This window comes from Phalacrocorax aristotelis, chromosome 4, assembly GCF_949628215.1.
Source record: "Phalacrocorax aristotelis chromosome 4, bGulAri2.1, whole genome shotgun sequence".
Classification (NCBI taxonomy): Eukaryota; Metazoa; Chordata; class Aves; order Suliformes; family Phalacrocoracidae; genus Phalacrocorax; species Phalacrocorax aristotelis.
In genome coordinates this window covers 84,323,469-84,351,433 of record NC_134279.1, presented here as the reverse complement: position 1 = coordinate 84,351,433, position 27,965 = coordinate 84,323,469, and the positions used below count along the sequence as shown (strand labels likewise).

The 27,965-nt window shown below is 67.7% G+C and overlaps 5 protein-coding genes across 9 annotated transcripts; 3 read left to right on the top strand and 2 right to left on the bottom strand.

The window, feature by feature from the left end:
• The first annotated feature begins 24 nt into the window (after positions 1-24).
• On the top strand, positions 25-6,052 carry LOC142056836 (rho-related BTB domain-containing protein 2-like). Its single transcript, XM_075092325.1, has 9 exons — positions 25-394; positions 510-613; positions 2,333-2,518; positions 2,616-3,541; positions 3,900-4,018; positions 4,277-4,427; positions 4,661-4,749; positions 4,899-5,004; positions 5,091-6,052. The coding sequence occupies exons 1-9, from the start codon at positions 203-205 to the stop codon at positions 5,258-5,260; spliced, it is 2,043 nt and encodes a 680-aa protein (XP_074948426.1). The 5' UTR covers positions 25-202; the 3' UTR covers positions 5,261-6,052.
• Positions 6,053-6,150: 98 nt separating this feature from the next.
• WDR54 (WD repeat domain 54) lies at positions 6,151-13,763 on the bottom strand. 3 transcript variants are annotated; one of them, XM_075092342.1, is made up of 10 exons: positions 13,676-13,763; positions 12,875-13,100; positions 11,766-11,828; positions 11,480-11,546; positions 11,033-11,089; positions 10,622-10,749; positions 8,513-8,613; positions 8,165-8,305; positions 7,999-8,073; positions 6,151-7,582 (listed from the first exon to the last, which is right to left on the bottom strand). In XM_075092342.1, exons 1-10 carry the CDS (start codon positions 13,693-13,695, stop codon positions 7,555-7,557), a joined length of 906 nt encoding a protein of 301 aa, XP_074948443.1. In that variant the 5' UTR covers positions 13,696-13,763; the 3' UTR covers positions 6,151-7,554. The 3 variants fall into 3 exon arrangements, with proteins under 3 accessions (XP_074948443.1, XP_074948441.1, XP_074948442.1); XM_075092340.1 differs by having other exon boundaries at positions 8,165-8,327; positions 13,676-13,762; XM_075092341.1 differs by having other exon boundaries at positions 8,165-8,327; positions 13,634-13,697.
• On the top strand, positions 13,587-16,574 carry C4H2orf81 (chromosome 4 C2orf81 homolog). 3 transcript variants are annotated; one of them, XM_075092339.1, is made up of 4 exons: positions 13,587-13,750; positions 14,244-14,471; positions 14,583-14,789; positions 15,413-16,574. In XM_075092339.1, the coding sequence occupies exons 1-4, from the start codon at positions 13,637-13,639 to the stop codon at positions 16,271-16,273; spliced, it is 1,410 nt and encodes a 469-aa protein (XP_074948440.1). In that variant the 5' UTR covers positions 13,587-13,636; the 3' UTR covers positions 16,274-16,574. The 3 variants fall into 3 exon arrangements, with proteins under 3 accessions (XP_074948440.1, XP_074948438.1, XP_074948439.1); XM_075092337.1 differs by lacking the exon at positions 13,587-13,750 and adding an exon at positions 13,765-13,823; XM_075092338.1 differs by lacking the exon at positions 13,587-13,750 and adding an exon at positions 13,799-13,843.
• Positions 16,575-17,885: 1,311 nt separating this feature from the next.
• On the top strand, positions 17,886-20,972 carry LOC142056830 (retinol dehydrogenase 13-like). The gene is made up of 6 exons (XM_075092315.1): positions 17,886-18,237; positions 19,013-19,252; positions 19,388-19,477; positions 19,548-19,736; positions 20,211-20,317; positions 20,425-20,972. Exons 1-6 carry the CDS (start codon positions 18,081-18,083, stop codon positions 20,617-20,619), a joined length of 978 nt encoding a protein of 325 aa, XP_074948416.1. The 5' UTR covers positions 17,886-18,080; the 3' UTR covers positions 20,620-20,972.
• On the bottom strand, positions 20,913-24,219 carry LOC142056828 (uncharacterized). The gene is made up of 4 exons (XM_075092312.1): positions 23,722-24,219; positions 22,627-22,784; positions 22,379-22,545; positions 20,913-22,254 (listed from the first exon to the last, which is right to left on the bottom strand). Exons 2-4 carry the CDS (start codon positions 22,775-22,777, stop codon positions 20,959-20,961), a joined length of 1,614 nt encoding a protein of 537 aa, XP_074948413.1. The 5' UTR covers positions 22,778-22,784; positions 23,722-24,219; the 3' UTR covers positions 20,913-20,958.
• Between the last annotated feature and the right edge of the window lie 3,746 nt (positions 24,220-27,965).

The window sequence follows — 27,965 nt, the reverse complement described above, 5'->3', positions numbered from 1 at the left end:
ATCGGTCGCGGATTGGCTACGGGGCGGGGCGGGCGGGGTAACGGGCCCGGGCGGCGGCGGCGGCGGCGCGGGCATGGGCGGGGGGCGGCGCTGAGGCGGCCGCTCCGTGCGGGGCCGCTGCCCGCGGCCGGGGGTCCCTGTCCCGCCGCGCCCCGCCCTGTCCCGCCGCGCCCCCGGTACCCGCCGGTGCCCCCCCGTGCCCATGGACCTGGACGTGGACTACGAGCGCCCCAACGTCGAGACCATCAAGTGCGTCGTGGTGGGCGACAACGCGGTGGGGAAGACGCGGCTCATCTGCGCCCGCGCCTGCAACGCCACGCTCAGCCAGTACCAGCTGCTGGCCACGCACGTCCCCACCGTGTGGGCCATCGACCAGTACCGCGTCTGCCAGGAGGTGCGGTGGGGGGCGGGGGGCACCGGGGGGTCGGGGGGTGCCCGGGGTGGGGGGGATGGGGCGTGGGGGTGCCCCGGTGCCGGTGCCGTAACGGCGGCCGTCCGTGTGCGGGCAGGTGCTGGAGCGCTCCCGGGATGTGGTGGACGAGGTCAGCGTCTCCCTGCGCCTCTGGGACACCTTCGGGGACCACCACAAGGACCGGCGCTTCGCCTACGGCAGGTGGGACCGCGGGCGCCCCGAGCCCCGCCACCGGCGCCCCGAGCCCCGGCCCCGCCCACCCCGGGGACGCGTGGCCGAAGGGGGCCCCTCGGGCTCTTGCCAGCGCCCCAAGAGCGGCTCTGACACCCCAAACCCTCGGGGGGCCGGCGGTGCCTACACCCCCCCGACGGGGGCTGCTTTCAGTGCCTTGGGGGGCCATGCACCCCGACAGCCCCCGGCCCGGGGCAGGGAGCTCCCGGTGCTCACGGCTTCCCTGGGGGGCAGCCAGCACCGCATGCACCAGGGCTGCATGGTTGGGGTAGGGGGGCAGCTCTAGGGCGCTGGTTGGGGTCCCCGCCTCCTTGGGGGGTTGGGGGTGCAGCCCCTGGGCGGGGGGCCCATCCTGGCAGGCACTGAGCCCCCACGCTGTGGGGCAGAGCTGGGTGGCTTTTTCAGCCAAGCAGGGGGCGTCCGGCTTCTGGGGGTGCTGGGACCCTCCCTGGGGGTGCTGGGCTGGCCACAGGAGAATTCCCTGGGCCGTGGCCAAGCGGTCACTGGCTCGCCCCGCTCCCCAGGCTGTAAACACCCCCCTTCCCCGTGGCCGCTGGCACGTCCAGGCTCTTATCGCCCGCTGCGCCGTGCCAGCACGGCTCGGCAGGCTCTAATCTCCCCTCTGCACTGCCTGGGGTGGCCCCATGGGGAGGGGACACCCCTGGCTGGGGGGGGATATGGGGGCCTGCCCCTGCCTGGGGTGCCTGAGGTGCTCAGTGCTGCCGGCTCCGTTCCTGTGGGGCAGTGGGTGCCGGGTGCCGGCCGGGCTGGTGTTGCCCATGGGTGAGCGGTGGCTCCCGTGCTGGCCGGAGGCCCACGGGAGGCGGCGGGTGGCATCTATCTTGGTCCCTGACACGGGCCCAGCTCCAAAAGCGCCTCCTGGTCACGTCTCGGCAAGGCGCAGACTAAAAACAAACCAGGTCTGGGGCCACGTGGCTGCTCCCGGCCACCTTATAAGGCCCCGGGGGCTGCAGGGACCTGGGTGCTGCTGGCACCTCCTGTGCGTCCCCTGTCACCTTGCCCAGGGAGGCTTCCCTGAGCCGCTGGCAGTGCCGGCGCTGGGCTGGGATGGCACCGGCAGCGGGATGACACCCTGCCAGCCCCGGGGGAGGGAGCCGAGCCCCGCGCCGGGCGCAGGGAAGGGGCTTGGGGCAGCCGGGCAGGGATGGTCCCTGCAGCCCTGCCTGTGCCAGGGGCTGGACCCACTCTGGTGCTCACCCGGCCATTTTCCATGGGCTCCTCGTGCACCTGATCGCATTTGGTCACTGCCCTGGGTCTCTGTGGGGCGTTTCGGAGTTCAGGACAAGCCCCACACCGTGCCGTGCCAGTCCTGTGCTGTACCCGAGCCGGGGCAGCCCTCGGCTTGGCCGACCAGGGTGACCCAGAGGCGGGTGCCCTCAGCTGCCTCCTCGGTCCCGGCTGTCCCCATGCGTGGCCGAGAGGCTCCCCGGGGGCGTGGGGCTCCCCAGGGCTGTGGGGCAGAGCCCTGCCAGGGCAGGTGTGGGGTCCCGGGGTGGGGGCAGCCAGATCCAGCTGCGGCTGTCCCTGGAGAGGGATGGGACCCCAGTGCTGTTCCATGAGCAAGTGGGGGTGCAGGGGTTGGCCTGGGGACGCAGAGTGATAGCAGGTCACACTGGGGCTGCCCTCACCCTCCTCCTCCGCCTCTCCTCCTCTCCCTCCTGGCCACAGGTCGGATGTGGTCGTGCTCTGCTTCTCACTGGCGAACCCCAACTCCCTGCGCCATGTGAAGACGATGTGGTACCCTGAGATCAAGCACTTCTGCCCACGGACGCCCATTGTGCTGGTGGGGTGCCAGCTGGACCTGCGCTACGCCGACCTGGAGGCTGTCAACCGGGCCCGCCGCCCCTTGGCCAAGTGAGGCTGCCGCACCGGGCGGGTGGGGGGTGGCAGGGCCAGGGGGCCGGGGCCCTCCTGCGCATGGTGACATGGCCCCGGCTCTGTCCCGCCCCAGGCCCATCAAGCCCACGGACATCCTGCCTCCGGAGCGGGGCCACGAGGTGGCCAAGGAGCTGGGGGTGCCCTACTATGAGACCAGCGTGGTGGCCCAGTTCGGCATCAAGGACGTCTTCGACAACGCCATCCGGGCCGCCCTCATCTCCCGCCGGCACCTTCAGTTCTGGAAGTCGCACCTGAAGAAGATGCAGCGGCCGCTGCTGCAGGCCCCCTTCCTGCCCCCCAAGCCCCCGCCGCCTGTCATCCAGGTCCCCGACCCGCCGGCCAGCCGCAGCTGGGGCCCCGCCGCCCTCTTCTGCACCCCGCTCTGTGCCGACGTTGTCTTCCAGCTGCAGGGCGGCCAGCGGGTCTTCGCCCACCGCGTCTACCTGGCCACCTCCTGCTCCAAGTTCTACGACCTCTTCACCCTGGAGGGGCCGCGGGGGGGGCCCAAGGAGCCGGCCGCCCGCACCAAGAGCCTGGACGGGGAGCGGGGGGCCCTGGCTGAGGGGGTGCGCGCCCCGCTGCGGACTTCGCAGAGCGATGATGCGCTGCGGCCGGCAGCGGAGGACGGTGCGGCGCCCGGCGGCAGCCACGACCTGTCTGCCTGGGGCCGCGGCTTCGTCAGCATGCGCTGGGAGCTGGTGGCGGACCCGGTGGCGGGGCGGGAGAAGCGGATGGCGGTGGTGTGCATGGACCAGCGGGTGCAGGCGGAGCCCTTCCGCGCCGTGCTGGAGTACCTCTACACCGGGCGGCTGGACCAGGCCCGCGGGGACCTGATGCAGGTGGCCTCCATCGCCGAGCTGCTGGAGGTCTTTGACTTGCGCATGATGGTGGCCAACGTGCTCAACAAGGAGAGCTTCATGAACCAGGAGATCACCAAGGCCTTCCACGTCCGCCGCGCCAACCGCATCAAGGAGTGCCTGGGGAAGGGGGTCTTCGCAGGTAGGGGTGTCCCCGGCCCCGGGGGGGCAGAGGGAGGGCTGCGGAGGATGTGCTGGCTGGGGTGGTCACCGGGCTCCTTCCCCTCCAGCGGGGTGTCCTGGCTCCCGTCATGCCCTGCACAGGCCCGCGGGTCCCGGCCACGCCGATCCCCCTCCCTCCACCAAGGCCGTCGTGGTCCGGGCTCCCAGAGCCTTCGTCCCTTCCCCGTGCCGTCCCCAGCGCCCATGTGGCAGTGCCACGCTCCCCGGGCTCCGTGGGACGGCCGCAGGGGCGCGGGTCCCTGGGCCGGCTGTGTCAGGGGCCAGGGTGGCCGAGGGGTGACTGTCCCCGCGCTGAGGCTGCCCCTTTGCCGTCCCAGACGTGGTGTTCCGCGTGGACGACGGGGCCGTGCCAGCACACAAACCCCTGCTCATCGCCGGCTGCGACTGGATGATGGCCATGTTCCGGGGGGCTTTCCGGGAGAGCTATGCCGCCGAGGTGAGGGGCTGCGGGGGGGGTGGGACATGGCGGGAGGGGTGTCCCTGTGTCCCCGCTGGCTCTGCCATGAGGCTGCAGGGAGCACAGGCGTCTCTTGGCAGTGCCGGCTCTGCTGGGGGCTGGCTTGGATCCCCCGGCCCTGGCACATTTGACTCCTGCTTTCACCCTTGCTGGAGGGAAAGCGGGGGGCTGTGGGGGGCCAGTGCTGCCGGTGGTGGCTCTGGGTGCTGGGCCCCCTCAGACCCCGCCGTCCTGCAGGTGTCCCTGCCCGGCACCAACTGCGCCTGCCTGCGCGCCGTCCTCGACTTCCTCTACACCGGCGTCTTCACCCCCACGCCCGACCTGGACGCGATGGAGCTCCTCATCCTCACCAACCGCCTCTGCCTGCCCCGGCTGCAGGCGCTCACAGGTGAGGCCCCCCCGCCCCGGCTCCCCCTGACGTCACCTGCCAATACAGTTACGTCACCTGCCAATACGATTACGGTGCCGCGGGGACAGGGGATCGATGCGTCCCCAGTGTGTCATTAACGGCATCCTTATGTAAGAGCCGACGGGCGCGGCTTCGCCCCGGGGGGAGCCCGGCTGCGGGGGCGCGCGTCCCCAGCCCCCGCCCTGGTGCTGACGGTCCCCCTCCGCCCCCAGAGCAGTACGCCGTGGATGAGCTGCTGCGAGCCTTCATGCAGCGGGTGGAGATCGATGAGCAGGTCATCATCTACCTGGAGATGACGCAGGTACGTGGGGGGAGCGGCGGGAGCCCCGTGGCAGGGGGGCGGGGGGGGAACACGCCAATCCCCGGTGGGGGCAGGTGGTGGCGGGCGCGGGGGGCTGCTGTGGTGGGGTACGGGCGGCCGCCCGCCCCGCTCAGCCCCTCCGCCCGCAGTTCCACAACGCCCGGCAGCTGGCCGCCTGGTGCCTGCACTACATCTGCACCAACTACAACAGCGTCTGCCGCCGCTTCCCCCGGGAGATGAAGTTCATGTCCCCAGGTAGGGCGCGGGGGGTGCGGGCAGGGACGCGGTCGGGGCCGGCACGCGGCCGTGCCATGCCGGTGATGCGGCGTCGCCATCCGCAGAGAACCAGGCGCACTTCGAGCGGCACCGCTGGCCGCCCGTCTGGTACCTGAAGGAGGAGGACCTGTACCTGCGCTCCAAGAAGGAGCGGGAGCGGGAGGAGCAGCTGCAGCGCAAGCAGCACACCCGCAGCAAGTGGTGCTTCTGGCGGCCCTCGCCCCACGTCTCCTGAGCCGGGGGGGCACGGCCGGGCTGGCGGCCGCCCGCTCGGCCCCTCGCCCTGCCGAGGGCTGCCGTTCCCCCCGGCCGCTGCCCGTTTACACCCCCTGCCCCGGCTGTTTACAGGCGCTGCCCCCCCGCCGCTCGCTGGGCCGCGGCCCCTCCGTCCCCACCGTCCCGCCGTGCCTTTCCCCGGCGCGGGAGCAGGGCTGGCCGTGCCGAGCCGTGCGGTGCCGGCAGGGCCCCTCGCCCCGGCCAACGCTGGTGCTACCTCGGACCGAGCAGTATTGTGGGGCTGGGGGCGAGCAGCGAGCGGGGGCTCTGCCTGCCTCCTCCTGGGAGGCTCCCCCACCCCGTGCCGGGGGCTCCCCCGGGCAGGGCTTTCTGGTGCTGTATTTTCCCCCCACCCGTGACTGAGGCGGGGGGCCAAGCTGTGAGTGGGGCAGGGGGCGGGATGGGTGTGGGGGTCCTGGGGTGTGTGTCTGGCTGTATGAGCTGCTCCTGCCCGGGGTGGGGAGGGCAGCCCGCTTCCCCCCCCGCCCCAGCTCATCTCTGTGCCTTGGACGTGCCCTGCAGGGCCACAGGCTCTGTCCCCGTGGTGGGGGCCATCGTCCCCAGCCTGGGGGTCCCGGGGTCCCTGGGCTGAACTGCACAACCATTTTTACACTTTTTTATCCCCCTGCCCCATGAGCACACCGGCCCTCGGGCCCCCCCTTCCCCCGGGCCCCCCCAGCACTGTGAGCGGGGCTGCCCACGCCTCTCAGCATCAGCTGTTTTAACCTTTAATAAAGCCTTTTGTAACGGGCCCAGACTCTGTGTCCCCCCCCCCACCCCGTGGTGCTCAGCCATTGCCCCCCCCCAGTGTATCAGCCCCCCCAGCCAGAAAGGAGCAACACAGGGAGGGGGGCTTCATTCAGATGCATTTATCATGGTTGGAGGGGTACACAGCACATGGCGGGTGGGGAACAGGAGAGGGGAATCCTGACCCATAGCTGGGTGGGGGAGCAGCACATGGTGGGGCTGACCCCACCCGAGGTGCAGGCCACAAGTGGGGTGTGGGTGTGGGGCTGTGCCCCATAGCTCAGGGTTGGGGAGAGAATCCCTGGCTGCAGCCCTCGCCCCAGCATGGCAGGAGGGGCTGGGGGCCGTGGGGTGTGTGTGGGAGCAGCCTCGGCCCCAGGGCCCGTCCCAAGCTGAGCTTGCCCCATGGCCCTAGGGCCCCCCCATGCACCCCCTGCCTCCGCAGTGCCCTGGGAATGGAGCCAGAGGCCGAGCTCATCCCTGGGGCCACATCATCTCCTGGCCGTGGGAGGGGGCTGGGATGGGAGGGCTGGGGCCAAGGCAGAGCCAGGGGGAGCCCAGGCCCAGCATCTGTCCCCCGCTTCCAGCCCAGCCTAGTCAGGGCAGGAGCTGGGAGCAGAGCCAGCTGGGGGTGCACAGGGTGAGAACGGCGGGGACAGTGTGGCAGCAGCCTGCAGGACTGTCCCTGGGGTGCCCTGGCTGGGAGCGCCGAGCAGCTGCCTCTGCCTTTTTCAGCCGTGGAGCACAGCTGCAGCCCTGCACATCTGGCCAGCAGCCGTGGGGATGCGAGGTCCCATGGGGGTCCCACGGGGATGTGAGGTCCCATGGGGGCCCCGCATGTCCCCACCGCTCCCTGGGGACGAGGCGAGGCTCCCCTCCTGCTCCCAGGTAACCGTGCCGCCCCGGGGAAGGGCGTCCCGGCGGGTGCTGCACCCACAAGGCGCCGCCGCCCCGGCTGGGACCAGCTCCCGAGGCTCTCTGGGCCGGAGCAGCGGGAGCAGCGTGTAGCACAGGTTTGCCCTGGCTCCTCTCCTGCATGAACCAGAGCTGCCGCCGGGCACGGGGAGCCGGTTCTGCTCCCTGTCACACTGCCTCCTCCCCTCGGGGAGGGCTGGGGGGCAGGCGGGGGGATGGCGCCCAGCCCAGGGACCCGCTCAGGGTCTGGGGTAGCTGGAGCAGCTCCAAGCCCCCATTCTCTGCGCGCCAAGGGTGGGTTTGCTTCGGGAGCAAGGGGGTGCTGGCTCAGCTCCACCTTCATGCATATTTCCACCCCACTGGAGGCACAGCCCTGTGCCGCCGCTGCCTGGGCCCCATGGAGCAGAAGTGGGGGGTCTGCACTGACCCCCTCTTGCTTATGGTGCCTCGGTGCCGGCGTGGCCCAGCTCCCCCCGCAGCTCGCAGCCTACGCCCTGCTGTAGCGGAAGATCTCGCTCAGGTCGTAGCCGGTCACAGCGAAGGAGTTTCCCTCGGGGTCGCAGAAGCGGGCGCCGCAGACCTGGGTGTCAGTCACACACTCGGCATGGCAGTGCTCGATCTGCAGCGGGGAGAGGAGCCGAACGGTGGCACAGGCTGAGGGAAGAACAACCCACCACAGCCAGAAGCCGGGGGACCAGCTGCGGGTCCCTGCCCGCCTGCGGAGGCATCGCTTCGGGGCCAGCAGGGACTGCGGTCGCGCGGCCAGGCCGGCACAGCACGGCTCAAGGGTGCCGTTGCGTTGGCACAAGACCCACATCCCGGTCAGACAGAGCAGCCTTTGCAGCTTGTACCTCCGCAGCAGGAGGAAAGGGGAGAGCTGTGCCACCCCGCGGTGGGTCAGACCGGGCCTGGCAGGGTTTCCACCGAGCAGCGAGTCCCTCTCCGTGGCCACGGTGCCTCACGGGAGGCTGCAGGCCAGGGCAGCACCGGCACAGCAAGCCCACGGGGCTGAGGGCAGCCACTGCCCAGGCTCACCTCGACATCGCCAGTGTCCGGGTCCCGGCTGAGCTTCCAGACGTGAACAAAGGAGTCCTCCGCGCCCGACAGCAGCTGCGAAGGGAGCGGGACAGAGGCCATGGGGAGCGGGAGGCCGGCGGGATGCCGCACACAGGCCGAGGTGCCCTGGCACAGCTAGCCGTACCTTCCCCGTCTGCGGCGCCACGTCCAAGGCGTAGATCCATCGAGCGTGAGCGTTGACCTCGGCGCGCAGGAGGCCCGTCGCCGCCTCGTAGAGCCGAATCTGCCCGTTCCCATAGCCAGCAGCCACGATCCCGTTCCACAACTTCACGGAGGAGCAGGTGCAGCTGGGCACAGGGGCACGTCTCACCTCCTCCCCTCCTGACTGCAGACCCGTGCGCTGGCAGCTGCTGCCGGCGTCCCCCTCCTGCCACCCTCCCACCCCTCGCGAGGCTCCGATGCGGCCTGGCGAGGGGTGTCCAACACCACCCACTGACAGGACCGCGCCGCTCCATCTGCCCCTCGGGCTTACCCAAAGGCTGGGATTTTGATGAGCAGGGCGAACTCCTCTCCCGTGCTCCAGACGCAGAGGGTCCCAGCATCGTCGGCAGTCACCAGGTCACCAGCCCCGTCCTGCAAAGCAGGGGCAGGTCGGCCTCCACCCTGGCACTGCTCGTGGGGCAGCCGGCTCTGCCGCTGGCGGTGCGTGGCTGAGTCACGCCAGGCAGAAGGTTCTTGCTGCCCTGGCTGCCTGTGCCGCTAACGTTGCTGCAAAGCAAAGCCAGGGCCTGCAGCAGAGCAAGCTTAAAGTTTAACAGCTCACAGAAACTGCTGACACATTTTGTGAACAAGCGAGGCTTGGCCGTGATCACACACGGGCGTTGCAGTTCAAACATGTTCGTGTTTGGCAACGCTAATTACACACAGGATAAATTTCTAGGAAGAATCACCCCATCCCCTCCCTCTGCGCCCGAGTCTCGACACTTCACCTTACAGGAGCCTGTGATTTCACACACCAGGCCCTAACTCTCGCTCGCTAGAAAGCCTTCAAAAACCGCAGTGCAAAGTCCGGGAGAGGCGTGTTAGAGAGTCACCGCAGACAGAGAGGTGACAGAACAGCTGTCACGTAAACAAGCTCCATATCCAGGCTAATTGGGAACCAGTTCTAGGCAATTAATTGTTCAGGGAAGTCCCAAACGCAGGGAAAGTTAAATGTAAGTGATTAGAGAAAGTATAAGAAAGCGTCCTCATTGGGAAGGAGGCCGCCAACAACGAAGCAGCCCATTAGCGCGTCCGCAGAGACGGCAGCCAGAGGGAGCTGAACTGAAGGAAGCCCCAGCCTGCACCCCGTGATCAGGTGCAGTTATCTCGCCTGCCCCGAGCAAGGCCACCAGTACCTCTGACAGCTCGGGTTGGTTAGAATCAGTGTCCTGAGCGGGAAGGGATCCGCAAGGATCATGGAGTCCGGCTCCTGTCCCTGCACAGGACAGCCCCAAATCCACCGCGTGTGTCTGAGGGTGTTGCAGTTGCCTCCCTGCACTGGCGAGGGGGAAAGGCTCGTCCCTTCAGCCAGCACATGGGCGCAGCTCTGCCCTCAGCTTCCTCGTCCACCCATGCCAGCACCCTGGGCCTGGCCTGGGGAGGGGAAGTGGGGTCCTGTACGGGCAGCCAGCCCCCCGGGACAGCCTCCGAGACACAGGCGTGACGTGTCCCACACCCTCCCCTCAGGATCAGCTGTAGTAACTCACCGTGCTAATGACAGGAGCATTAATTTTAGCGTGGGTTTATTCACAGCCAGTTTGGCTCACTTGCTCTCGTACCACAACTGGCCTTTAGCTTCAACAGCTCTTCTGCGCTCTGGCACTCAGCCCGACAGATCACGGGATGCTCTGGGCTGGTAACAAGCCACGCTCCAGCAGCCACGCTGCTTGTGGAGCGGGTCAGCCCTTCACCACCTTCATTGCCCCTCTGCTTCAGCATTCATGCTCCCAGAGCCTGTGTGAGCAGGGCTGGGATCCAGTCAGCTAGGAAACCTGGAGCCCGAGGCGCTCAGAGGGCAGAGAGAGGCTGGATGCCAATGGAAAGCTGCGATAATTGATGGGGCGGCCACTCCCAGCTGCCTGGGCAGCAGAGGGAACAGCCCTGAAATACCACAGCGTACAATGGAGTGCTTTAAACTAGCTTTGACTTCGGTTTGCCTCACCTCGAGGCACCGCACCACGCCACAGCAGGACAGCTCACGGGCTTTTCAGAGCAGGGGCTGAGGAAGCGGCCATCCCAAGCCACCTCCTCCCCGAGATGGATCCCACCCTGACAGGGGAGATCCCGCTCACCCAGAGACAGCCACAAAAGCCAAATGGCTGGTGAAGGGAGAGATGGCAGGGCCACCTGCTCTCCTGCACCATGGAGAGCAGCCGGCTCTGGGGCAGGCCTGCCATGGCACAGCCTCCCCAGACCTCACCTGCGGTGGGGATCAAGCTGGCCACAGACAGCACCGGCGAGGGGCGAGGGGCTGCACCCCAGCATTAGCTCAGCCAGGGCCAAGGCCTGGGTAAACCCCAGCTCCCAGAGCTGGCACTGGAGAGGCGTCCCTAAGCCAGCCGTGGGGACTGGCTGCCAACAGCGCTGACCCCACACGTACCGGAGCCTGGCCCAGCTCTGCCGCGATGTCGGTGATGGCGTCGTGGTGCTGCTCCAGGACCTCGCTCACCGTGATGTTCGTCCCTTTGGGGGGGATGTCAAACACCAGCACCAGCCCAGAGGACGTCCCTGCGGGCGTGCCGGAGGAGCCATCAGCGGGGGCTTGTCCCACTCTGCCCCAGGAGCGAGCCTCCAGCTCCCACTGCGGGCTCCTCGCTCCCCCCGAGCCCCGCCGCCTGCGCGGGGCTGCTCCCTGCTCGCAGACCAGCCCCTCTGTTCAGCACGGAGCAGCTCCCTGTGAGGGCCACGACGCAAACCGGCCCCCTCAGCTGATCCCGCATCGTGACGCCGGCCCCTGGCCCCAGCGCCAGCCGCCCTTCTTTTCCTTCCCCACGCTGCCGGCTGGGCTCACCCACACAGATGAAGCGTCCACCAGCTGCAGCGATCCCCCGAGCAAACACTGCTTGTGCTGAAAGGAAACCAAGAGCGGGTCATGACCTGCAGCAGCTCCCAGGAAGTGGGAGGCCCGCGCAGCGGCGTGAGGCACCAGGGTGCCTGTTCCAGTTTCGACGTTAGGGCCAGTCCCATGGCTGCCACGCTGGGCCCCTTCCAAGCCCCTCCGCAGCACCCCAGGCCCCCATCAAGCCAGGATCTAGGGGTCAGGGTGACGCTGTGACCTTCTCCAGACCCTTCTGCTCAGCTCCTGTGTAGGACTGCCCTGGCTTGACCCTAACCGGGAGCCAGGCTGCTCCCTGGCCAGGAGGAATGGGGCTGCGCCACAGGAATCAAACAGGCTGGGGAAGTAGAGCAGGCAGAGGGGTTGGGGGGCTCCTCACTGCGCTCCCACTGCAGGATTTACCTGGAGGATGCTCCGTGACATCCAGCGCGTGCCAATAAACCATGATGGAGCCATCGGACTCGTACATCTGGAGAGAGAAAGCAAGAGTGTGAGGCCCAAGAGCGTGGGGAAGCTTCTCTTACGGCTTCAGACTCAGCCCAAGAGGTGTCCGAGAGAGAGCAAGAGCTCTCTGGGCCCACAGCAGGACCTCTGGAGGGTTCCCCCACACCCCCAGGAGCCCAGCTGTCCTCACAGGGAGCTCACCCTCCCGGCGTCCTGACTTCGCTTCTCATCCTCACCACCTCACCTGGATCCCTTTCTGAGAGGTCAGCACCAGCAGGACCCGCGAGGGCAGGACGCACCAAGCAGCCTGGAAGGAAAGGAGGCTTGGTGGGAGCCCAGGGAGGGGGAGACAGGGCAAAGCCCTCCCCACCTTCCAGGGGAGGGACAGCCCGCAGTCACCCACAGTGGCGGGCGTTTCTGGCTCCTGTCGTGGGTTACAGGAGGTGGGTCCCCGAACCCAGTGTCGCGCTCTGAGCGGCCACCCTAAGTCACAACCTGACCTGCAGTCACGCTGGGAGCCATGTATTGCTTCACAGGGTTGCTCCAGCTCCGCTATGGAGGCAGCAGGGCGCTGCTTACGGCCCAGGCTGCAGCGCCTGCCTCCCGCCAGGCTGCTGGGGGAGCAGAGCTGTCTGAAATCACAGAATGTCCTGAGCTGGCAGGGACCCACAAGGACCATCGAGCCCAGCTCCCGTCCCTGCACAGGACACCCCAAATTCACACCGTGTCTCTGAGGGCCTTGTCCAAGTGCTTCTGGAATATCGCCAGGCTGGTGCTGTGATGCCTCCCTGGGGAGCCTGTTCCAGGGCTCCACCACCCTCGGGGTGAAGGACCTTTCCCTAATGCCCAGCCTAACCCTCCCCTGGCACATCTCCCTGCCATTCCCTTAGGTCCTGGTGTCGGTCACCAGAGAGGAGACCAGCCCTGCCCCTCCTCCTCCCCTTGGGAGGGAGCTGCAGAGCGCCATGAGGGCTGCCCTCGGCCTCCTCTGCTCCAGCTGAGCAAACCCAGGGACTTCAGCTGCTCCTCGTACGGTTTCCCCTCTAAACCCTTCTCCAACTCCGTGGACTCCTCGGGACACTCTCCAGTAGCTTTATACCCTTGATGTCCTGTGGCGCCCAACCCTGCCCACAGCGCTTGGGATGAGGCCGCCCCAGTGTGGGGCAGAGCGGGACAATCCCCCCCCTCGCCCGGCTGCAATGCAGGGCTTGAAGAGCTGCCACGTGTCCCATCCCTCCCGGTGAGGGCTCTGCTGGGCAGCCGGCGGCTGACGGCAGCGGTGGAGGAGCCGACCGGCTCGCTGCCCCTGAGCGTGTGGCACGGAGGTGCGGTGCAGGCACCCCAGCACTTTACCTGGGTGAGGAGGGAGGCGCTGAGGGCCATGCCGCCCTCCTTGGCCTGCAGCTGGCGGTGGGAGAAGCCGGTGCCATCGGTGTCGGCGCTGACCAGGCTGAGGCCGGGGCCGTGGACGGCACAGCAGCAGGCCAGCGGCCGGCCGGGCCGGCGCAGCACGCTCAGGTTGTTGTACAGCGCCGCGCTGCTGCTCCGCAGCTGCAGGCTCTTCTCCTTGCGGTACATCCTGCGGGGGCCGTGCAGCTCTGGGGACACCGGCTGCGAACCCCGGCCTCCCGCCGCCTGCCCCGCACGGGGTCACCCCGGGCTCCCCTCCCGGGACCCCCCCTTCACCTGGGCTCCCCGGCCCGGGATCCCCTCCAGGGACCCCCCTCCCCGGGCTCCCCTCCCGCGATTCCTCTCGCTCCCGGGATCCCCCTCAGCCCATGGGGTCCCTCTCCCCTGAGGCCCCCCTCCTTCTAGGGTTCCCCTCCCGGGACCCCCCTCCCCTGGGCTCCCCACCCCAGGATCCCCTCCCGGCGCTCACCTCACCTGGGACCCCCCTCCCAGGAACCCCCTTCACCGCCGGGCTCCCCTCCGCCCATGGGGTCCCCCTCCCCAGGGCGCCCTTGCCCCTAAAGTCCCCCTCCCGGGAACCTGCCCCCCCGCCCCTGGGCTCCCCTCCCGCGCCCCCCCGGGACCCCCGCCGTCCCCGAGCTCCCCCTCTCAGGACCCTCCTCGCCCCCGGGACCCCCCCGTCCCCACCCCAAGATCCCCCACCCCATGGCCGCCCCTCCAGGCCTCCGAGGACCCCCCCCTCACTCGGTGTCCGCCGCAGCCATGGAGACGGCGGCGCGGCGTGATGACGCAAGAGCGGCGCGCAGCGGTGGCGTCACGGTGTGCGGCGGGGGGGCGGGGCCAGCGTTGCCGTTGGAGACCGGGACGCGGGGGGGTTGGGCAGGGGGCCGAGGTGTGCTGGGGTGTGCTGGGGTATATTGGGCTGTGCTGGGGTGTGCTGGGGTGGGTTGGGGTGTGCTGGGGTATACTGGGGATGTTGGGATGCACTGGGATGTACTGGGGTATATTGTGCTGTGCGGGGGTGTGCTGGGGCATATTGGGGCATGCTGGGGTGTACTGGGATGCTCCGGGGTACGTGGGGGCGGGCTGGGATGAGCTGGGGCCCGCGGGGGTGCCGCGGGGAGCAGCCAGACGCCATGTCAGGGATGGCCCCGCCACGGGACGGGACATGGAGGCTCCCCCAGCTCCCCGGCATCGCCACTGAGCTCCGGGGAAGGCGAGACCCCCGGGCTGAGCTGGGGGGATCCCCCCAAACCCCCCCAGGCACCGGACGAGGGGCGGGAGACGTGAGGGCTGTTGTGTCTCCCTGCAGAAAATGACCCCCCGGGAGCGGGCGGCCGCCCCCAGGTCGCGCGGGGAGAAGGCCCGGCCACCCCCCATCACCACTGCCCGAGCCGACGTGGTTCCGGGGCGGCTGCCCGAGGTGGAATGGCTGTCCCTGCTCGCGGGGGAGCGCGGGGACGGTGACGTCGCGGATGTCCTCGCCGAGCTCCTGGGCCGCGTGATGGACGGGTGCTCCAAAGCCCACGCGGCTCGGCAGGTGAGCGCGCCCACCCCCTGCTTTCGAGGCGATCCCTCGCAGCGCCCACGGCGCAGGACGGGGCGCGGGGTGCCGAGCGGGGTGGGGTCTCAGCCCCGGCTCTGCCCGCAGTGCGTGCCCTTCACCGTGGGCCAGGCGCGGGACGCCCTCCTGCACATCACCCAGTGGCGCTTCCTGGCACGGGATGAGGGCGAGACGGGCCCTGAGGGAGACGGCGCCTGGCGGGAGGACGATGAGCCCGAGCCCTGCGTCACCGACTCCTGGGCGCCGGGCTCCGTCCCCGTCCTGCGTGTCCATCAGGCCCCGCGCCCGGGAGAGGTGAGACGTGCCACGGCACCCAGGCGGCCAGGCTCTCCCCTTCCCCCGCGCGGGGGGCCGGGGCGAGTGAGCCCATGGGGAAGGGCTGAGCCCCACAGAGAAGGACTAAGCCCCACAGGAAAGGGCTGACCCTACGGGGAAGGTCTGAGCCCCACAGGGAAGGGCAGAGCCAATGGGGAAGGGCTGACCCCTTTGGGGAAGGGTTGACCCTACAGCAAAGGGCTGAGCCCCATGGAGCTGAGCCCTATGGGGAAGGGCTGAGCCCACAGGGAAGGACTGAGCCCCATGGAGCAGGGCTGAGCCAGGACTGCTCTGGGGCCAAGGAACACCGGCTGACAGCCTGGGCCTGGCGGCGGGGTCCTCCAGGGGCTGTTGTGTGGCCCTGGGCCGGGCACAGCCTCCCCCAAACACCCCCGAGGAGCTCGGGGGTCTGTGCCGAGGTGGGTAGGGTGCATCGTTCCTTTGGTTGTTGGCGGGATGGTTCCCTGCTCTGGCGGTGACAAGGGCTGAGCCATCAGCTCCCAGGGGTGAGGGGCTGGGCTGGGAGGTGATGCTGAGCCACCCCATCGGTCACCGCCAGACCCCAGCCCACACCGTGTCCCCCTTTGCCCCCTCCTGGGCAGGTCTCCAGTGCGCAGCCCCTGTGTCCCAGCCACGTCCCCACCGCCGGCACCATCCTGCCTGTGCCAGGGCCGTCCCGCCCGCAGCTGCTGCCGGACGAGGTGGCCATCGCTCCCCGGCCCCCCAAGGGAAAACCTCCCCGCGCCCGGCCCCCGCTGCCGCAGTCAGCCCCGCTCTGCCCAGCCAGGCCACCGGCTCCCTGCCCGCCCGCACGGCAGCCGGAGGAGGGATGGCGTCTGTCCCCCAGGGACGTGGAGGGGAGCAGCGTGGTGGTAGTCAGCAGCCACAGGCCACCGCTGCCACCTCCCTCCTGCGCCAGCCTGGCAAAGATCCGGCCAGGGCGGCCCGCGGGCAGCACGGGGGCAAAGCAAGAGGGGTCCAGCACCGCCCTGGGGGTCCCCAGGCTGGGCCCCCGCAGCCAGCCTGAGCGCTGGATCAGGCCACAGGTGGAGGTGCTGGACCCAGGCATGGAGGCCAAGCTGCCGTCACATCCCCAGGGTGCCCACCGGTGCCGCCGGGGGCCGGAGCTGGGCGCCATGGCACGGACACAGCTCCAGCCATCCCCCCCGGGGTCTCCGCAGCCCCCTGGCCCCGTGCCCTGGCAGCTCAGCTCCTTGCTGGACTCCGCTCGGCTGGCCCCCGGCGTCACCGTCAGATGGGGCGGCAGCGTGAAGCGTGGGCTCCGCATCCCTGCGCACGGCGAGGAGGAGGAGGTGGGGGAGGCCAAGCGGGACCTGAGACCCATCTGCCCCACTGTGCCCTTCCCGGCTGTTGCGGCCAGGGAGGTGACAGGCGATGGTGCCCCGGCGCCCACGAGCAGCATGTGGGGCGAGCCCCCTGCTCAGCGCCAGCCCTCGCCCTGACCCTGCTGCCGGGCAGTCCTGCCACGCTCCCCGCCGTGTCCCACGCGTGTCCCACACCCAGCCCTGCTGCTCACGGCAGCCCTGGCGTGGTGTGAGGGTGCAGCCGGGCTGGGTCCCCGCCAGGCTCCCGCTCTGCCGTGTCTCCGCTCCACGGGAGGATGGCAGTACCCCATGGGCTTCCTCCCCATCCTCCCCCTCACATCCAGGGGAGCAGACCCGCCCCCGGAGCTCGTCCGCTGGGAAACCGACTCCAGAAGCTCCGTGGCCCAGTGCCCGGCTGGGCGCTGCCCTCGCCCTGCAGCTCAGCTGTCCTAGGCTGGCTCCTCGCTCACTGCTCTTGGCACGTGTCCGCCCGACCCTCCGTCCCGCGAGTTACCGCCGCGAGTGCCGTGTCTGGCACAGGGCAAGCGCACCGATGCGGGGCAGCGCGGGCTCGCCTGAGGACGGGAGCTCGCTGCCCTTTGCAAGCTAAAGAAAATGGAAATAAAATAAAGAGGTTTCTGTCGCTTGGCTCTAGTCCCCTGCCGAAGACCAGCCCTGCAGCTGTCACACCGCGAGCTCCTGCCCCAGACCCGCGCAGGCACAGCAGCCTGCGGAGCCGCCAGCCCTCCTGCACGCATCACACGAGCTGGTTTTCAGCTTGTGACCACAGGCAGCCTGCATGCTGCAGCTGATTCACCGCTGAACGAGAAATGAGAGGGGTTTAACGGGGTGAAATGTCTGTGTGGCTTTACCATGTGAGCTGTCCCGTTTGCCGCCACCCCTGCGGCCCCAGGGCTGCGACACTGGCCCTGCTCCCTGCCCTCGAGGCCGTGGCCGCCTCCAAGCCGCACTGCCCGTGCAGCCCGGGGACATGGGGCGGTGGCTGCGTCCCTGGTGGGTGGCCTTGGCTCCGCTCCCTGCACCCAAAGGCACCAGGGCTGGCGGGGCTGAGCCAGTGCAGGGCTGTTCACCAGCCCCTGCAGCGCTCTGGCTGCACCAGCACCCCAGTTTTTTCTATAAAGAACCCATTTTTGGCTGTGCCTCTGTGGGGTGATGCTCAGGGATGGCTCATCTGGGGCAGGAGCCCAATGCCGGGGAATCGCTGGAGGCTTTCGAGGCTGGAGTGGTCAGGGAACGGCAGCAGCTTGGATTCATGGAATCGGGGTGGAAAAGACCATTAAGGTGATCAAGCCCAGCCATAGCTTGGGGCTCGTCCTGTGGTGGAGGCTCAGAGGCTCAGAGGCTGCGGGAGCCCCAGGAAAGCTGGAGCTGCATCTGTTGAGCTGCTGAAACCCCCAGAAGGGGCCCGCTGGGAGCACATCCACATCTACATCCCCAGGCTACCAACCTGGTCTGGAGGGAGGACCAGGACCTCGAGTTGGGGCTGCGCTGGTGGGACGTGGTGGCCGGGGTCTGCCTGGACGCCCACCGCGCTGTGAGGCCATCACCTCTGTCCCCCACGCACTATGGGTGCAGCACAGCACCCTAGGGCCCTCCGCTGGGGCTACTCCTTGTCCTGCCGGACTCCTTTGGCAGCTGCCCCAGGGCTGGCAGGGTGCTCCCTGGGTGGCACAAGGGATGTGTGACTCAGCCTCCTGCCTGCTCTGCCCGCCCAAAATCTGAGTGTGGCAAGCCACTTTCCTGCTGGCTGTCCTTCCTCTGCTCACGGAGGCTCAGGGAGCAGGAGGGATCTGAGCCAAGCCAGGGCTGCTGCGCTGGGCGAAGGTCTCCGGCCGACCTCTGGCCCCAGCTGGACTCTGTCCCCCAGCCCCACCCCGGTGCTCCAGCCAGACCCCGCGCCAAGGCCGGACACCGCACCCCGGCCATGGAGCTGCTGAGCGCCTGCAGCCACCCGTGCTGGGCCCTGCTCACGCTGCTCCTGGGGCTGCTCCTCTGGGCCAGGAGGAGACGAGCATGGGACCCCCTCAAGTGTCCCACCAACCTGACCGGCAAGACGGTGATTGTCACCGGAGCCAACAGCGGTGAGCAGGGACTAGGGGCAGGGGAGCGCATGGGCTGCAGGGTCGGGCTGGGGGTGCAGGACCATCCGGCTGCAGGGCTGGAGAGGTGCAGCACACGGGTGGGACCCAGCCACCCTCCTTTCGTGCCAGAGCTGGGTGAGGCGGCAGCTCCCTGCTCCCCAGCGATGGAGGGAGGGCCAGGGGATGTATGGGGGTGATGGCAGGACAGCACGGTGCTGTGGGGCAGCCCACAGGGGTCGCTGCTCCCACCCGTGTCCCGCTGCAGGGCACAGCTAGGGGCAGTGGGACCCACGTCCCGCTGGGGCTGGGGGTCCCCTCGCACGCAGGGCGCTGGGGTGTCCCCCTGTGAGTTTGGGTACAGGAGTGCCGATGCAGCGCGGTGCTGGCACTGCGCGGCTGCCTGGGTTCGGCGGCTGTGGCCGCCGTCCTGCCGGTGTGGCCTGGGTTGAGCCACCAACCGAGCTGCAATGAGCTGCCACTGTCAGCTGCTTCCCGCACCCCGTGGTGGCCTGTCCTGCCTCATCCCCACCCTGTCCCCACACCGCCACGTTGCGCGGCAGAGTGGGGAGCCCAGAGGGTACCTACCCCGCTGCTGACACCCTCCTCTCCAGCACTGGGGCACCCTGGGTTCGGCGCTGGGCTCCTGGCAGCGGCTGAACTGCCCAGGATGGGATCCCCCTGCTCCCGGGGCTGCCTGGACCCTGGGGGTGGGGGCACAGACCCCCAGGGACCCCTCGCCGTGGGGACCAGCCCATGCCTGCTCTGTGTGCTGCAGGGATCGGCAAATGCGTGGCCCTGGACCTGGCCCGCAGGAATGCCCGCACCATTCTGGCGTGCCGGAGCCGTGAGCGGGGCCAGGCGGCTGTGGAGGAGATCCGGGCGGCCACCGGCAATCCTGCGGTGCTGCTGCGGCTGCTGGACACCGGCTCCCTGGCCTCTGTGCGTGCCTTCGCCCAGGCCGTGCTGCGGGAGGAGAAGCGGCTGGACGTGCTGGTGAACAACGCTGGCCTTACTGGTATGCACTGGGGTGAGGGTCTGGTGTCTGCTGCCCCTGTCCCAGCCCTGGCTGGGGTCTGGCTCCCCATCCTGCTGTGGCGGGTGATGCCTCCCTGGCTCCCAGCCCCACGGAGTCCGGGGCTCCCTCTTCCAGGGCTGCCCTTCACCATCACACCGGAGGGGCTGGAACAGACCTTCGCCACCAACTACCTGGGCCCGTTCCTGCTCACCAACCTGCTGCTGGGTGAGTGTGGGGGCTGCCGGGGCCGGGGGGGTCTGGGGAGCCCTGCCTGCTCACCCCCTGCTCTGTGCAGACCTCCTGAAGGCTTCAGCACCTGCCCGTGTCGTCAACGTCTCATCCTTCCGGCACAGCATGGGCAACGCCGACTGCCGCTACCTCACCGGGCAGGAGCGGCTCCGCAGCTTCGATGCCGCCTACAACAGCACCAAGCTGATGAACGTCCTCTTCACCGCCGAGCTGGCGCGGCGCCTGCAGGGCACGGGTGGGTGCCAGGCCGACCCATGCCGTGTGTGCCGTGCCGTGCCACGCACGGCCATACTGTGCCATGCTGTACCATGCCATGCAGTGCTGCACCCTGCTGAGCCGTGCCGCGCCATCCAGTTCCCGGGGAGGGCTGCAGCCCATCCCAACCAGCCCGTGCTGCTGTGCCATGACACAGCACGATGAGGCTGAGGGGTCTTGGCCCTGGCAGAAACCACTGGGACCCCCCACATCCCCTGTGGGAGGCAGAGCACCAGCCAGGGACAGGTGCGTCCCCTGGGGTGCTCCCAGTGGTGGGGCAGAGAGAAGCCTCCGCTCCGAGGCCAGGCCTGGGGCTGCTCCAGGTGGGATGGCAGTGAGGGATTTAGGCCCTGGCAGCAGGGACCAGGGTGGGAGCACGGCCCTGCCTGTGCCGGGGGTCCTGGTGGCCCCCAGCCCTGCACCCTGGCGTGGTGCTGACGGTGCGGCTTGGCAGGGGTGACGGCCAACGCCCTGAGCCCCGGCATGGTGAACACCAGCATCATGCGCCACTTCGGCTGGACCATCCGGGCACTCTTCGCCCTCATCCGCCCCTTCATAAAGGTGAGCAGGGACAGGTGGGGGTCGGATCCTGCCTGGACCCCACGGCCCCAGTGGTAGCGGGGTGGGCGGGGGGCAGCTGGGCCCCCTCCTCACCCCCTCTCCGACAGTCAGCGGAGCAGGGTGCCGTCAGCACCATTTACTGCGCTGTCTCAGAGGAGGCCTCGGGCATCACAGGCAAGTACTTCGACAGCAGCTGCAGGCTGGTGCTGCCCTCCATGGCCGCCCGCGATGCCGGCCTCGCTCGCAAGCTCTGGGAGGAGTCAGAGCGGCTGACGGGGCTCACCGACAGCCCCCGGCACTGAGTCAGCGGCGGCTCGCGTGGGGACACAGCGGCGGCTGTGCCAGCGAGTGCTGCCAGCCGCTGGGCCGGGGTCCCTGCAGCTCCCTGGGACACGGTGCTGGGGGGGGGGGGGCTGGCGCCCTGCGGGTGGGGGCAGCCAGCTCCCGCAGCAGCCCCAGCACCCTGAAGACCAGCAGAGGGGGGTCACCCTGCCTGAGCCAGCCTGCGCAGCCCCTTCCCAAAAGGGGAGAGCGGTTATGGGGCCCAGGCACGCCAGGACAGCCACGGTGACGGGGCAGAGACCATGCCGCCAGCCATGGTGTAACTCCTTTATTAAAGAGCCCGGTGCAGCCAGCGCCGGCTACTCCCAGGTGATGTCCAGGTCCAGACGCTGCTTCCGCACCGCCTGCAGAAAGCTGTCGTAGTCCCGCCGGTGGATGTCCCGGCAGTGGGACAGGTCCAGGTGGTGCAGGCAGCCCTCAGAGGCCAGCAGCAGCCACACAGTCCGGCTGGATACCCGGCTCTCGGCCAGCGAGAGCTCCTGCAGCTCGAGCAGGGGAGGCCCCGGTGCCGCCAGCACTGTCTCAAACACCGAGTCCAGCGGGAAGGGGATGCTGAGCAGGCGGAGGATCTGCAGGTGTGGGGCATGGCACAGCAGCGAGGCCAGCGTGGCACGCAGCGTCAGCCCGTGCCGGGCTGGGAAGACGTCGGTGGTGCTGGCCAGGGCCAGGGAGAAGCTCTGGAGCTGGGGGAGTCCATGGGGCAGCAGGTCGGTGGCCCAGCGGGGCGGCTCGGCTGGGGTCTCCCCATCGGGGTCGGTGTCCGGTGGGGCGTGCAGCTCCGCACTGAAGGCCTGCAGGCCAGGGCAGCTGGCAAGCAGGGCGGCCAACGAGAGCTCATCCTGGCAGCAGAAGCCGTGCAGGGCCAGGGTCTGCAGACGGTGGCCCAGGCTCCGCACCAGCGGCAGCGCCTCTGCCAGCACTCGGCCCCGCCACCCTGCGCAGCCCAGGGTCAGCCGGGCCAGGCGGCCCCAGCCCAGCAGCTCCCAGCTGCCCGCTGGGCCATCCCCCAGCCACACGCTGGCCTCCTCGGCCTGGGGACAGACGGCGTGTACAGCAGCCAGGGCAGGCTCCTCCACCTCCTCCACCCGCCGCAGGGGCAGGGTGAGCTGGGGGCTCCCCGGGGCGGCCCCCCGCCACCGCGCCAGCTCCTCCAGCGAGGGAAAGCCCTCGGCGTCCCCCGTGCCATCCAGCTGCTGTCCGTGGAGGAGGCAGAGGGCATCTGGCACAGCGCCATGGGCCAGGAACTCCAGGCGCGGCAGGGCCAGCAGCAGGAAGGCCAGCGCCGCCACCATGCCACCGTCCCCTGCGGGCTCCAGGCCGTGGGCCAGCAGGACGCGGAGCGCGGGGCAGCAGACGGACCGTGCCAGCGGGTCGTAGGCCAGGTGCCGCAGGGCGCGCGGGGACACCTTCTTGCAGCGGGACACGTCCAGCTCCTGCAGGTGCCGGCAGCAGGAGCCCACCGCCGAGAGCACCTGGACGTTGGCCTGCGTCTCCGCCAGCCCCAGCCGGCTCAGCTGCGGCAGCCCCTCTGCCAGGTCCACCAGCACGTCTGCCGATAGCCGGCTGCAGCCGTGCAGGTCCAGGGAGCTCAGGCTCTGCCGCCAGCACACAGAGCCCCCTCAGCATCGGGGCGCGGAGGGGACCCTGACACCCGCTGTCCCCACTACACCCACCCACGGAGGGTGCACACCCCCAGCCCCGCACCCCCAGCCCACTGACCTTGCAGCGCAGGATGACGAGCTGGCCGATGGCGTTGCTGACGAGGCCGGGGCAGGGGCGCAGGCTCAGCTCCTGCAGGTGAGGCAGCAGCAGCAGGTGAAGCGCTGCCCGCGTCAGGCGCCGGCTCTCGCCCAGCAGACGGATCAGGTCCTGCACCAAGCTGCCGGCTGTGGAGAGGCTGGGGGTCAGCAAGAGAGCCCAGCACCACTCACCCATCCTCCTCCTCCTCCCCGGACCCTGCGTCTCACCCAGGTCATTAAAGGGGCCCATGATGAAGCGGAATTGGTACTCGTCCAGGTAGTTCTCGCTGTAGTCTTTCACCCAGACACTCTGCATGTGCTGGGCCAGGCTCTGCAGGCAGAGGTTGCCCAGTGCCGGCACGTCCTTCCTCCTGGGCATCCAGCTGCTGCAGGGGAAAGGGTTGGTTGGGCATGGTGCTCCCGGCCAGCCTGGTCAGAGCTGCCCATAGGCCCCATGACTTGTCAGGGCCCTGAAGTCTGTTTTGGGTGGTCTTTAACCATTTCTCCAAAATCCAGCCTGGCTGTGCCACAGCACAGCCCATGCCCAGGCATCTGCTCTGCCCGGGGCTCATCGGGGTCAGCAGGACTAACCGGGAGGGAGCGGGAAAAATGGCCCTGGCAGCCCCTCGCCGAGGGGGACACCCCAAACCTCACCACCACGCGCTCCTCCCAGCAGGCGGGTCAGGCACCGGCAGCGCTGAGGATGGGGGAGCAGGGCGCCAGGAACAGGGCAGGTGCTGTTAATCGCGGTGTTAACTGGGATGGGCGGCACTCGGGTAATCGCACAGCGTCAGTATCCCTGCAACGAGACACGAAATGAAGTATTGTGATGAGACCAAAACACCCGCCATACTAATGCTGAATCTTGGTTCCTGGATCAGTAAGCTCGAGACACATCCCAGTGCAGCCAGTGGGCTGGGGGCAGGTTAACCGGGATGGGGAGGGCTTTGGAAGCCCCGGCAACTGGGGGGGACTCCTGAAGACTGGAGAGAAGCAAACATAAGCCCTGCCTGAGAGGGGGTTGGGGCAGACCCTCCAGGAGGTGCCTCCAAGCACACAACAGGCAAAGACATGCCGGGAGCGGCTGCTATGGATGGGCCACGGACAGACTGTCCCTCTGGACGGACGGACAGCCAGACGGGGTGGCAGCAGGGGACCTCAGGGTGGGGAAGCCCCGGGCACAGCCTCCACACCGGCGAGAGCCGCTCCCGGCCTTGCGCTTTCTCAGAGATCGGGCCCGGGATCGGGCCCCGACCCTCCGGGCATGGGGAGCCTGTCTCCAAGGCAACGGGCCCGGGCCGCTCCCGGGGTAGGGGCACTTACCAGCGGCTCCGCGCCCCGTCCCGCTTCCTCTTCTCCTTTCTCTTTCTGTTTCTGTTTCTCCTTCCTCCGTCGTCGTCGTTTTTTTCTTCTTCTTCTTCTTCTTCTTCTTCTTCTTCTTCTTCTTCTTCTTCCTCCTCCTCCTCCTCCTCCTCCTCCTCCTCCTCCTCCTCCTCCTCTCGCCCGGCCCGGCCCGGCCCGGCCCGCCCCGTTGCCCTCCTGTCCCTTCTCCCCTGCCATAGCGTGCCCGCGCCCGCCCGCGCCCCTCTGGCTTCACTCCCCTCACTGCGCACGCGCGCTTCCGGGAGGCCCCCTTCTGCCCTTCTTACCCCTGAGTGCTGCCCCACATCGTGCCTGACGCCAAGCTCGGCCGGCGGCGCTGCCCGGGCCGTGAGGCGGCGTCGCGGGCAGCCCGAGGGGGCCTGGACGGGGCCTGGCGGGCGGGTGGGGGCCGGTGAGCGGCGCTGGGGAGCGGCCGGGCGGCAGGTACCGGGCGGGGGGGGAGGGGGTGCCCGCCGTGGGGACGGGGCTGCCCCGCCCCAGCTGGGAGGATGTTGGGGGGACACTACTGGGGGACCCCAATCCCCGTGGGGTGTCTGGAGGGGGGCGGCAGTGCTGGGAAGGACCCCCGCCCCCGTGGGGTGTCTGGGGGGGCAGCGCCCGGCGGGACCCCCCGCCCTGCGGGGAGGGCGGTGCCGAGTGGGAGCCCTCGTAGGTGCGGAGCAGGGCTGGGACCAGGCCCTGCTGCCCCCCCGGGGTAGCTCAGGGGCCCCTATTCCCGCCCCCCAGTGCTGCAGAGCCTGGGGGCACCTCTGTGGGAGGGGGAGCGCTCCCCCGGCGGGTGCTGAGCCCCCCGCTGCGGCGCAGCCCGTGTCCCCTCTGCCAACACCGTGCCCGCTCCGGCAGCCGGGTCTCGCCGCGGTGCCGCCTTCGCCCTCGCTGCGGGGGCAGAACCGCTGTGGAGCCCCCCGGGCGGCTGCGGGGGCTCCGCGCAGTCCCTCGCTGTGGCACGGGCACCCGCGGCGTGACAGCCGCCGCCCAGCCCCGGGGGTCGGTCCGCTGGAAGCCTTCGCAGGTGACGCGGCCGTCGCCCCACGACCAGCGGCTGGGCGCTGGAGCCCTCTAGAAACAAAGGTTCTGTCTTACACAGATATTTCGAGGTGCAAATGTAAAGACAGATGAGAGCGGGTCCGAGAGGCCGGAGTGCCTAGAGGAACGTTGCAGAGCGGAGCTGTCTGTATTCAGAGACACTCATGTTAAACATATTTTAAGGAGGAAAAAAAGTGTCATCTTCCCTTTTAATCAGCCGCTGTTTGTAGCTACAGGTGCTGGGGTTCGTTTCCAGTGTAATTCGGCTTTTTCCTCAGCGTGGTGCTGGAAACCTTCCGTCTGAGCGATGGTGGCTGGCTTCCGAGCGTGGGGTGTAGCGGCAGTTTCATGACGGACTCGTTTGGGACAAAGTAGTCTGTGCCGTCGGTGAAAAATAACGCGGCCACTCTGGATCGCCTGTGGAAACTCCTCTGCTAGTGCAGCAAGGGTAGGGCTCGTTCTGCGGTCGTAACGCTTAACCTTAACTTTAAATGTTCGCCAAGCTGTAGCATCTTATTTGTGAAACACGAGAAAATCTTTCTTCCGAGCAGAGCGTGGTTTCCGGCCCGTCCCAGTAGCGTGTGCTGCCCGCAGGGCTGCGCCGACCTGCGAAGGTTTCCGTGCTGGGGGCGGGAAGCTCGTACAGGTAGCCCGCATCTTCCCCATCCCGGTGAAATCTTGGTTCCAAGTTAAGGGTTGAGCCAAAACGTTTCTAGAAACGAAGAGAAGATTTAAGAAATAGCATTTAGGAAGGACCATAAGTGGTGCAGGCTGGAGGGGTTGGCTGTTGGTTTGGGAAAATTTGGATTCGGAGGAGGGGCAGGGATGACTCAGCCCTGGATAATTGCTAATGGGCCGATGTGCACGCGTGCGTTATGGCTGTGTGGTGCCCAAGAGGAAAAGCAGCATCATTCCGGCCAAATATTTTCTTTCCTGTAGTCTAGTAAAGATCAAGTATGGCTGTTCTAGCTCAGAATTCTTTCTGTTGGGCACACGAGAGCACAAACCGGAGCCCTCGCCAGCCAGCAGCGCATTTGAATAGCTGACTGATCAAATTAAGACCGGGCTGTGTACCTCGGTTTGTAGTCTGCGATGTTGGGGGTTGCGTGTAAACAGCTGCGCGCCTGCCCGCGGGGAACGCTGGGACTCGGCGTTGCTGTGCTTCACCCGTATCTTGGATTCTTCTGATCGACACGTTCGCTTTTGCAGTTGAAGGAATTGTTTCCTCTGCAACACGAGGGACGCAGTGAGCCCCGCGGTTGAACTGTGTCGTGGGGCGTCCCTCGCGCTCATCCCAAGCATGCCGTGGCTGTGGCGGCCCTGCCTCGCTCCGTGCTGCTGCCAGTCCCGTCCCGTGGCAGTGGGGAGAGCGGGGGAGCCCTGCCTCTGCTCTGGGGGCAAAGCAGCGCTCCGAGAGGGGTCACCCCTTGGAGAGGGTGCTGGCCGAGCTCCCTTCCCGGAGGCACCAGTGTAATCCCTCTCCCCGGCGCTGCTGTTCCCTCCGCCAGCCTCCCCCAGCGGAGTTTCCCAAAACATTTGCTGGGTGTGTGCGAGCTGAGGGGCTGCGCCAGGATTTCCCTGCTAAATGGATCTTTTACTGCATTGAGGCTGTAAGTTTTGGGTGAGAGTGAAAACCAGGGCGGTGACGTGCTGAACCGTCTGCGGGCTGTCCCCCCCGCTCTGCCAGCCGAGAGCCCCTGTGGGTCCTACACCTCTTCTTGATAAATCTTTCTCTGTGGCTTTGCTGACAGCATGCTGCGTCAGTGAATCGTGGCTGGTTTCATGGGCAGGATAAGCTCCTGCGACGTGCATCCAGCGAAACCTCTCCCTGCGTGGACTCGTTGCATCCTGCGGCGTTGCAGGGATGAGCACGAAACTCGTCGCTTTTTGTTTTCCCTTTTTGTTCACAAAACCCGCTCGTCCATTGGTGCTGGGCTCACGAGGTTGCCCGCGCTTGCCTGGTGGAGCTCGGACAGCAGCCGTTCGCCAGGCGGGGCTGGTTCGTCCGTAGGATGTGGCTGTAACACCTGTTTTTGGTTTTTTTTTAAGATCCTGTCAAGGTCTTGCCGTGTGACCTTGGACCAATTTCTTCTTTCCTCCTATTTCTCCCGCAGTTCCCAAACATGAAGCCGAGGCCGTGACCTACTTCACAGGCGCTCAGGAGGGCGTCTTGCTAAATTAAACATGAGGCACTTTTAAGTTCCTTTGAAATGTTTGAGGGGGAGCCATGAGCAAATTTTTATTGTTTTCATTAGAAGGGAGCTTGAGGAGCTGCAGTGCTGGGAGCTGGGGCTCTCCTCTCGCTGGCTCTGTTGTACTAAAGCACCAAAAAGCCCCGAGGCCCCAGCAGGACTCGTGGAAGCTGAATTGCCTGGGCTTGTGCACCCGTTCCTCAAGAGTCTGCGAGACTGTCTTGTTTGTTTGAAAAATACCTAAAGAATGCAGAAGAGTAGGGACGCAGACGGACGGTGAACAGGCAGGGGCTGTCGCAGCTGGGCACGCAGCTCTTCAGCTCCACCTTCCACCATGAGGAATGCCCTTCTGCCACGTTTTTGACTGACTGGTGCTTGGGGACAGTAAAATGACTCGCAGCCCCAAATAACGCCACCGCGGTATGGTGAGAGGTGGCGTGGTGCCCTGCCACGGGTGCCCTCGGTTACCTGCCCGCGGGGGAAAGGGGGTGCTGGCCAGGAATTCCCGTAACGAGCCAAGTTCGTTAAGGACGATGGTTGCTCGGGACAGAAAGCAAAGGCAGTTGTATAAATGCTGAAACGCATCAGCGGCTTTTCCAGGGGTTGATCAAAGTCTCACGAGGAATAAACAGTTTTGGCTGCTCCGCATCTTTGAGCGATAAAGCGGAGCAGGCGAATACTTAAATCAGCTTTTCTTGGTGTGATTAAACCCAAGGAAGGCGAAATGGCAGGGACGCACTGACGGCTGGGGCTCGATGGCCGTGGAAGGGTGCTCAGCTGTGACATAATGAATGAACTGTTTTGATGGAGATGAGCTGAAATCGACTGACCTCCTCCTGCTGCCGGGGAGCGGGGCTGGTCCGCAGCATCCTTTGCTTTTCGGTCCGTTGCCATGGCTACCATCTCCCGGCAGTGCTGCCGGCGTATCGGTTGCAATCCTGAGAGTTTCGGTTTTATCTAAAAAGA

Bases quoted from the DNA above. Each gene is read 5' to 3' on its own strand.
- LOC142056836 (XM_075092325.1), top strand. From the start codon at position 203: ATGGACCTGGACGTGGACTACGAGCGCCCCAACGTCGAGACCATCAAG. The intron at 4,750-4,898 runs GTACGTGGGGGG...CTCCGCCCGCAG, and splicing joins TCTACCTGGAGATGACGCAG to TTCCACAACGCCCGGCAGCT. The intron at 5,005-5,090 runs GTAGGGCGCGGG...CGCCATCCGCAG, and splicing joins GATGAAGTTCATGTCCCCAG to AGAACCAGGCGCACTTCGAG.
- LOC142056828 (XM_075092312.1), bottom strand. From the start codon at position 22,777: ATGCCCAGGAGGAAGGACGTGCCGGCACTGGGCAACCTCTGCCTGCAG. The intron at 22,546-22,626 runs GTGAGACGCAGG...GCCTCTCCACAG, and splicing joins GGGCCCCTTTAATGACCTGG to CCGGCAGCTTGGTGCAGGAC. The intron at 22,255-22,378 runs GTCAGTGGGCTG...TGCTGGCGGCAG, and splicing joins TCGTCATCCTGCGCTGCAAG to AGCCTGAGCTCCCTGGACCT.
- WDR54 (XM_075092340.1), bottom strand. From the start codon at position 13,695: ATGGCTGCGGCGGACACCGA. The intron at 8,074-8,164 runs GTACGGCTAGCT...CTCCCTTCGCAG, and splicing joins TGGCGCCGCAGACGGGGAAG to CTGCTGTCGGGCGCGGAGGA. The intron at 7,583-7,998 runs GTGAGCCTGGGC...TCCCCGCTGCAG, and splicing joins CGGACACTGGCGATGTCGAG to ATCGAGCACTGCCATGCCGA.
- LOC142056830 (XM_075092315.1), top strand. From the start codon at position 18,081: ATGGAGCTGCTGAGCGCCTGCAGCCACCCGTGCTGGGCCCTGCTCACG. The intron at 18,238-19,012 runs GTGAGCAGGGAC...TGTGTGCTGCAG, and splicing joins TGTCACCGGAGCCAACAGCG to GGATCGGCAAATGCGTGGCC. The intron at 20,318-20,424 runs GTGAGCAGGGAC...CCTCTCCGACAG, and splicing joins TCATCCGCCCCTTCATAAAG to TCAGCGGAGCAGGGTGCCGT.
- C4H2orf81 (XM_075092339.1), top strand. From the start codon at position 13,637: ATGGCCGCCCCTCCAGGCCTCCGAGGACCCCCCCCTCACTCGGTGTCC. The intron at 14,472-14,582 runs GTGAGCGCGCCC...CTCTGCCCGCAG, and splicing joins AAGCCCACGCGGCTCGGCAG to TGCGTGCCCTTCACCGTGGG. The intron at 14,790-15,412 runs GTGAGACGTGCC...CCTCCTGGGCAG, and splicing joins AGGCCCCGCGCCCGGGAGAG to GTCTCCAGTGCGCAGCCCCT.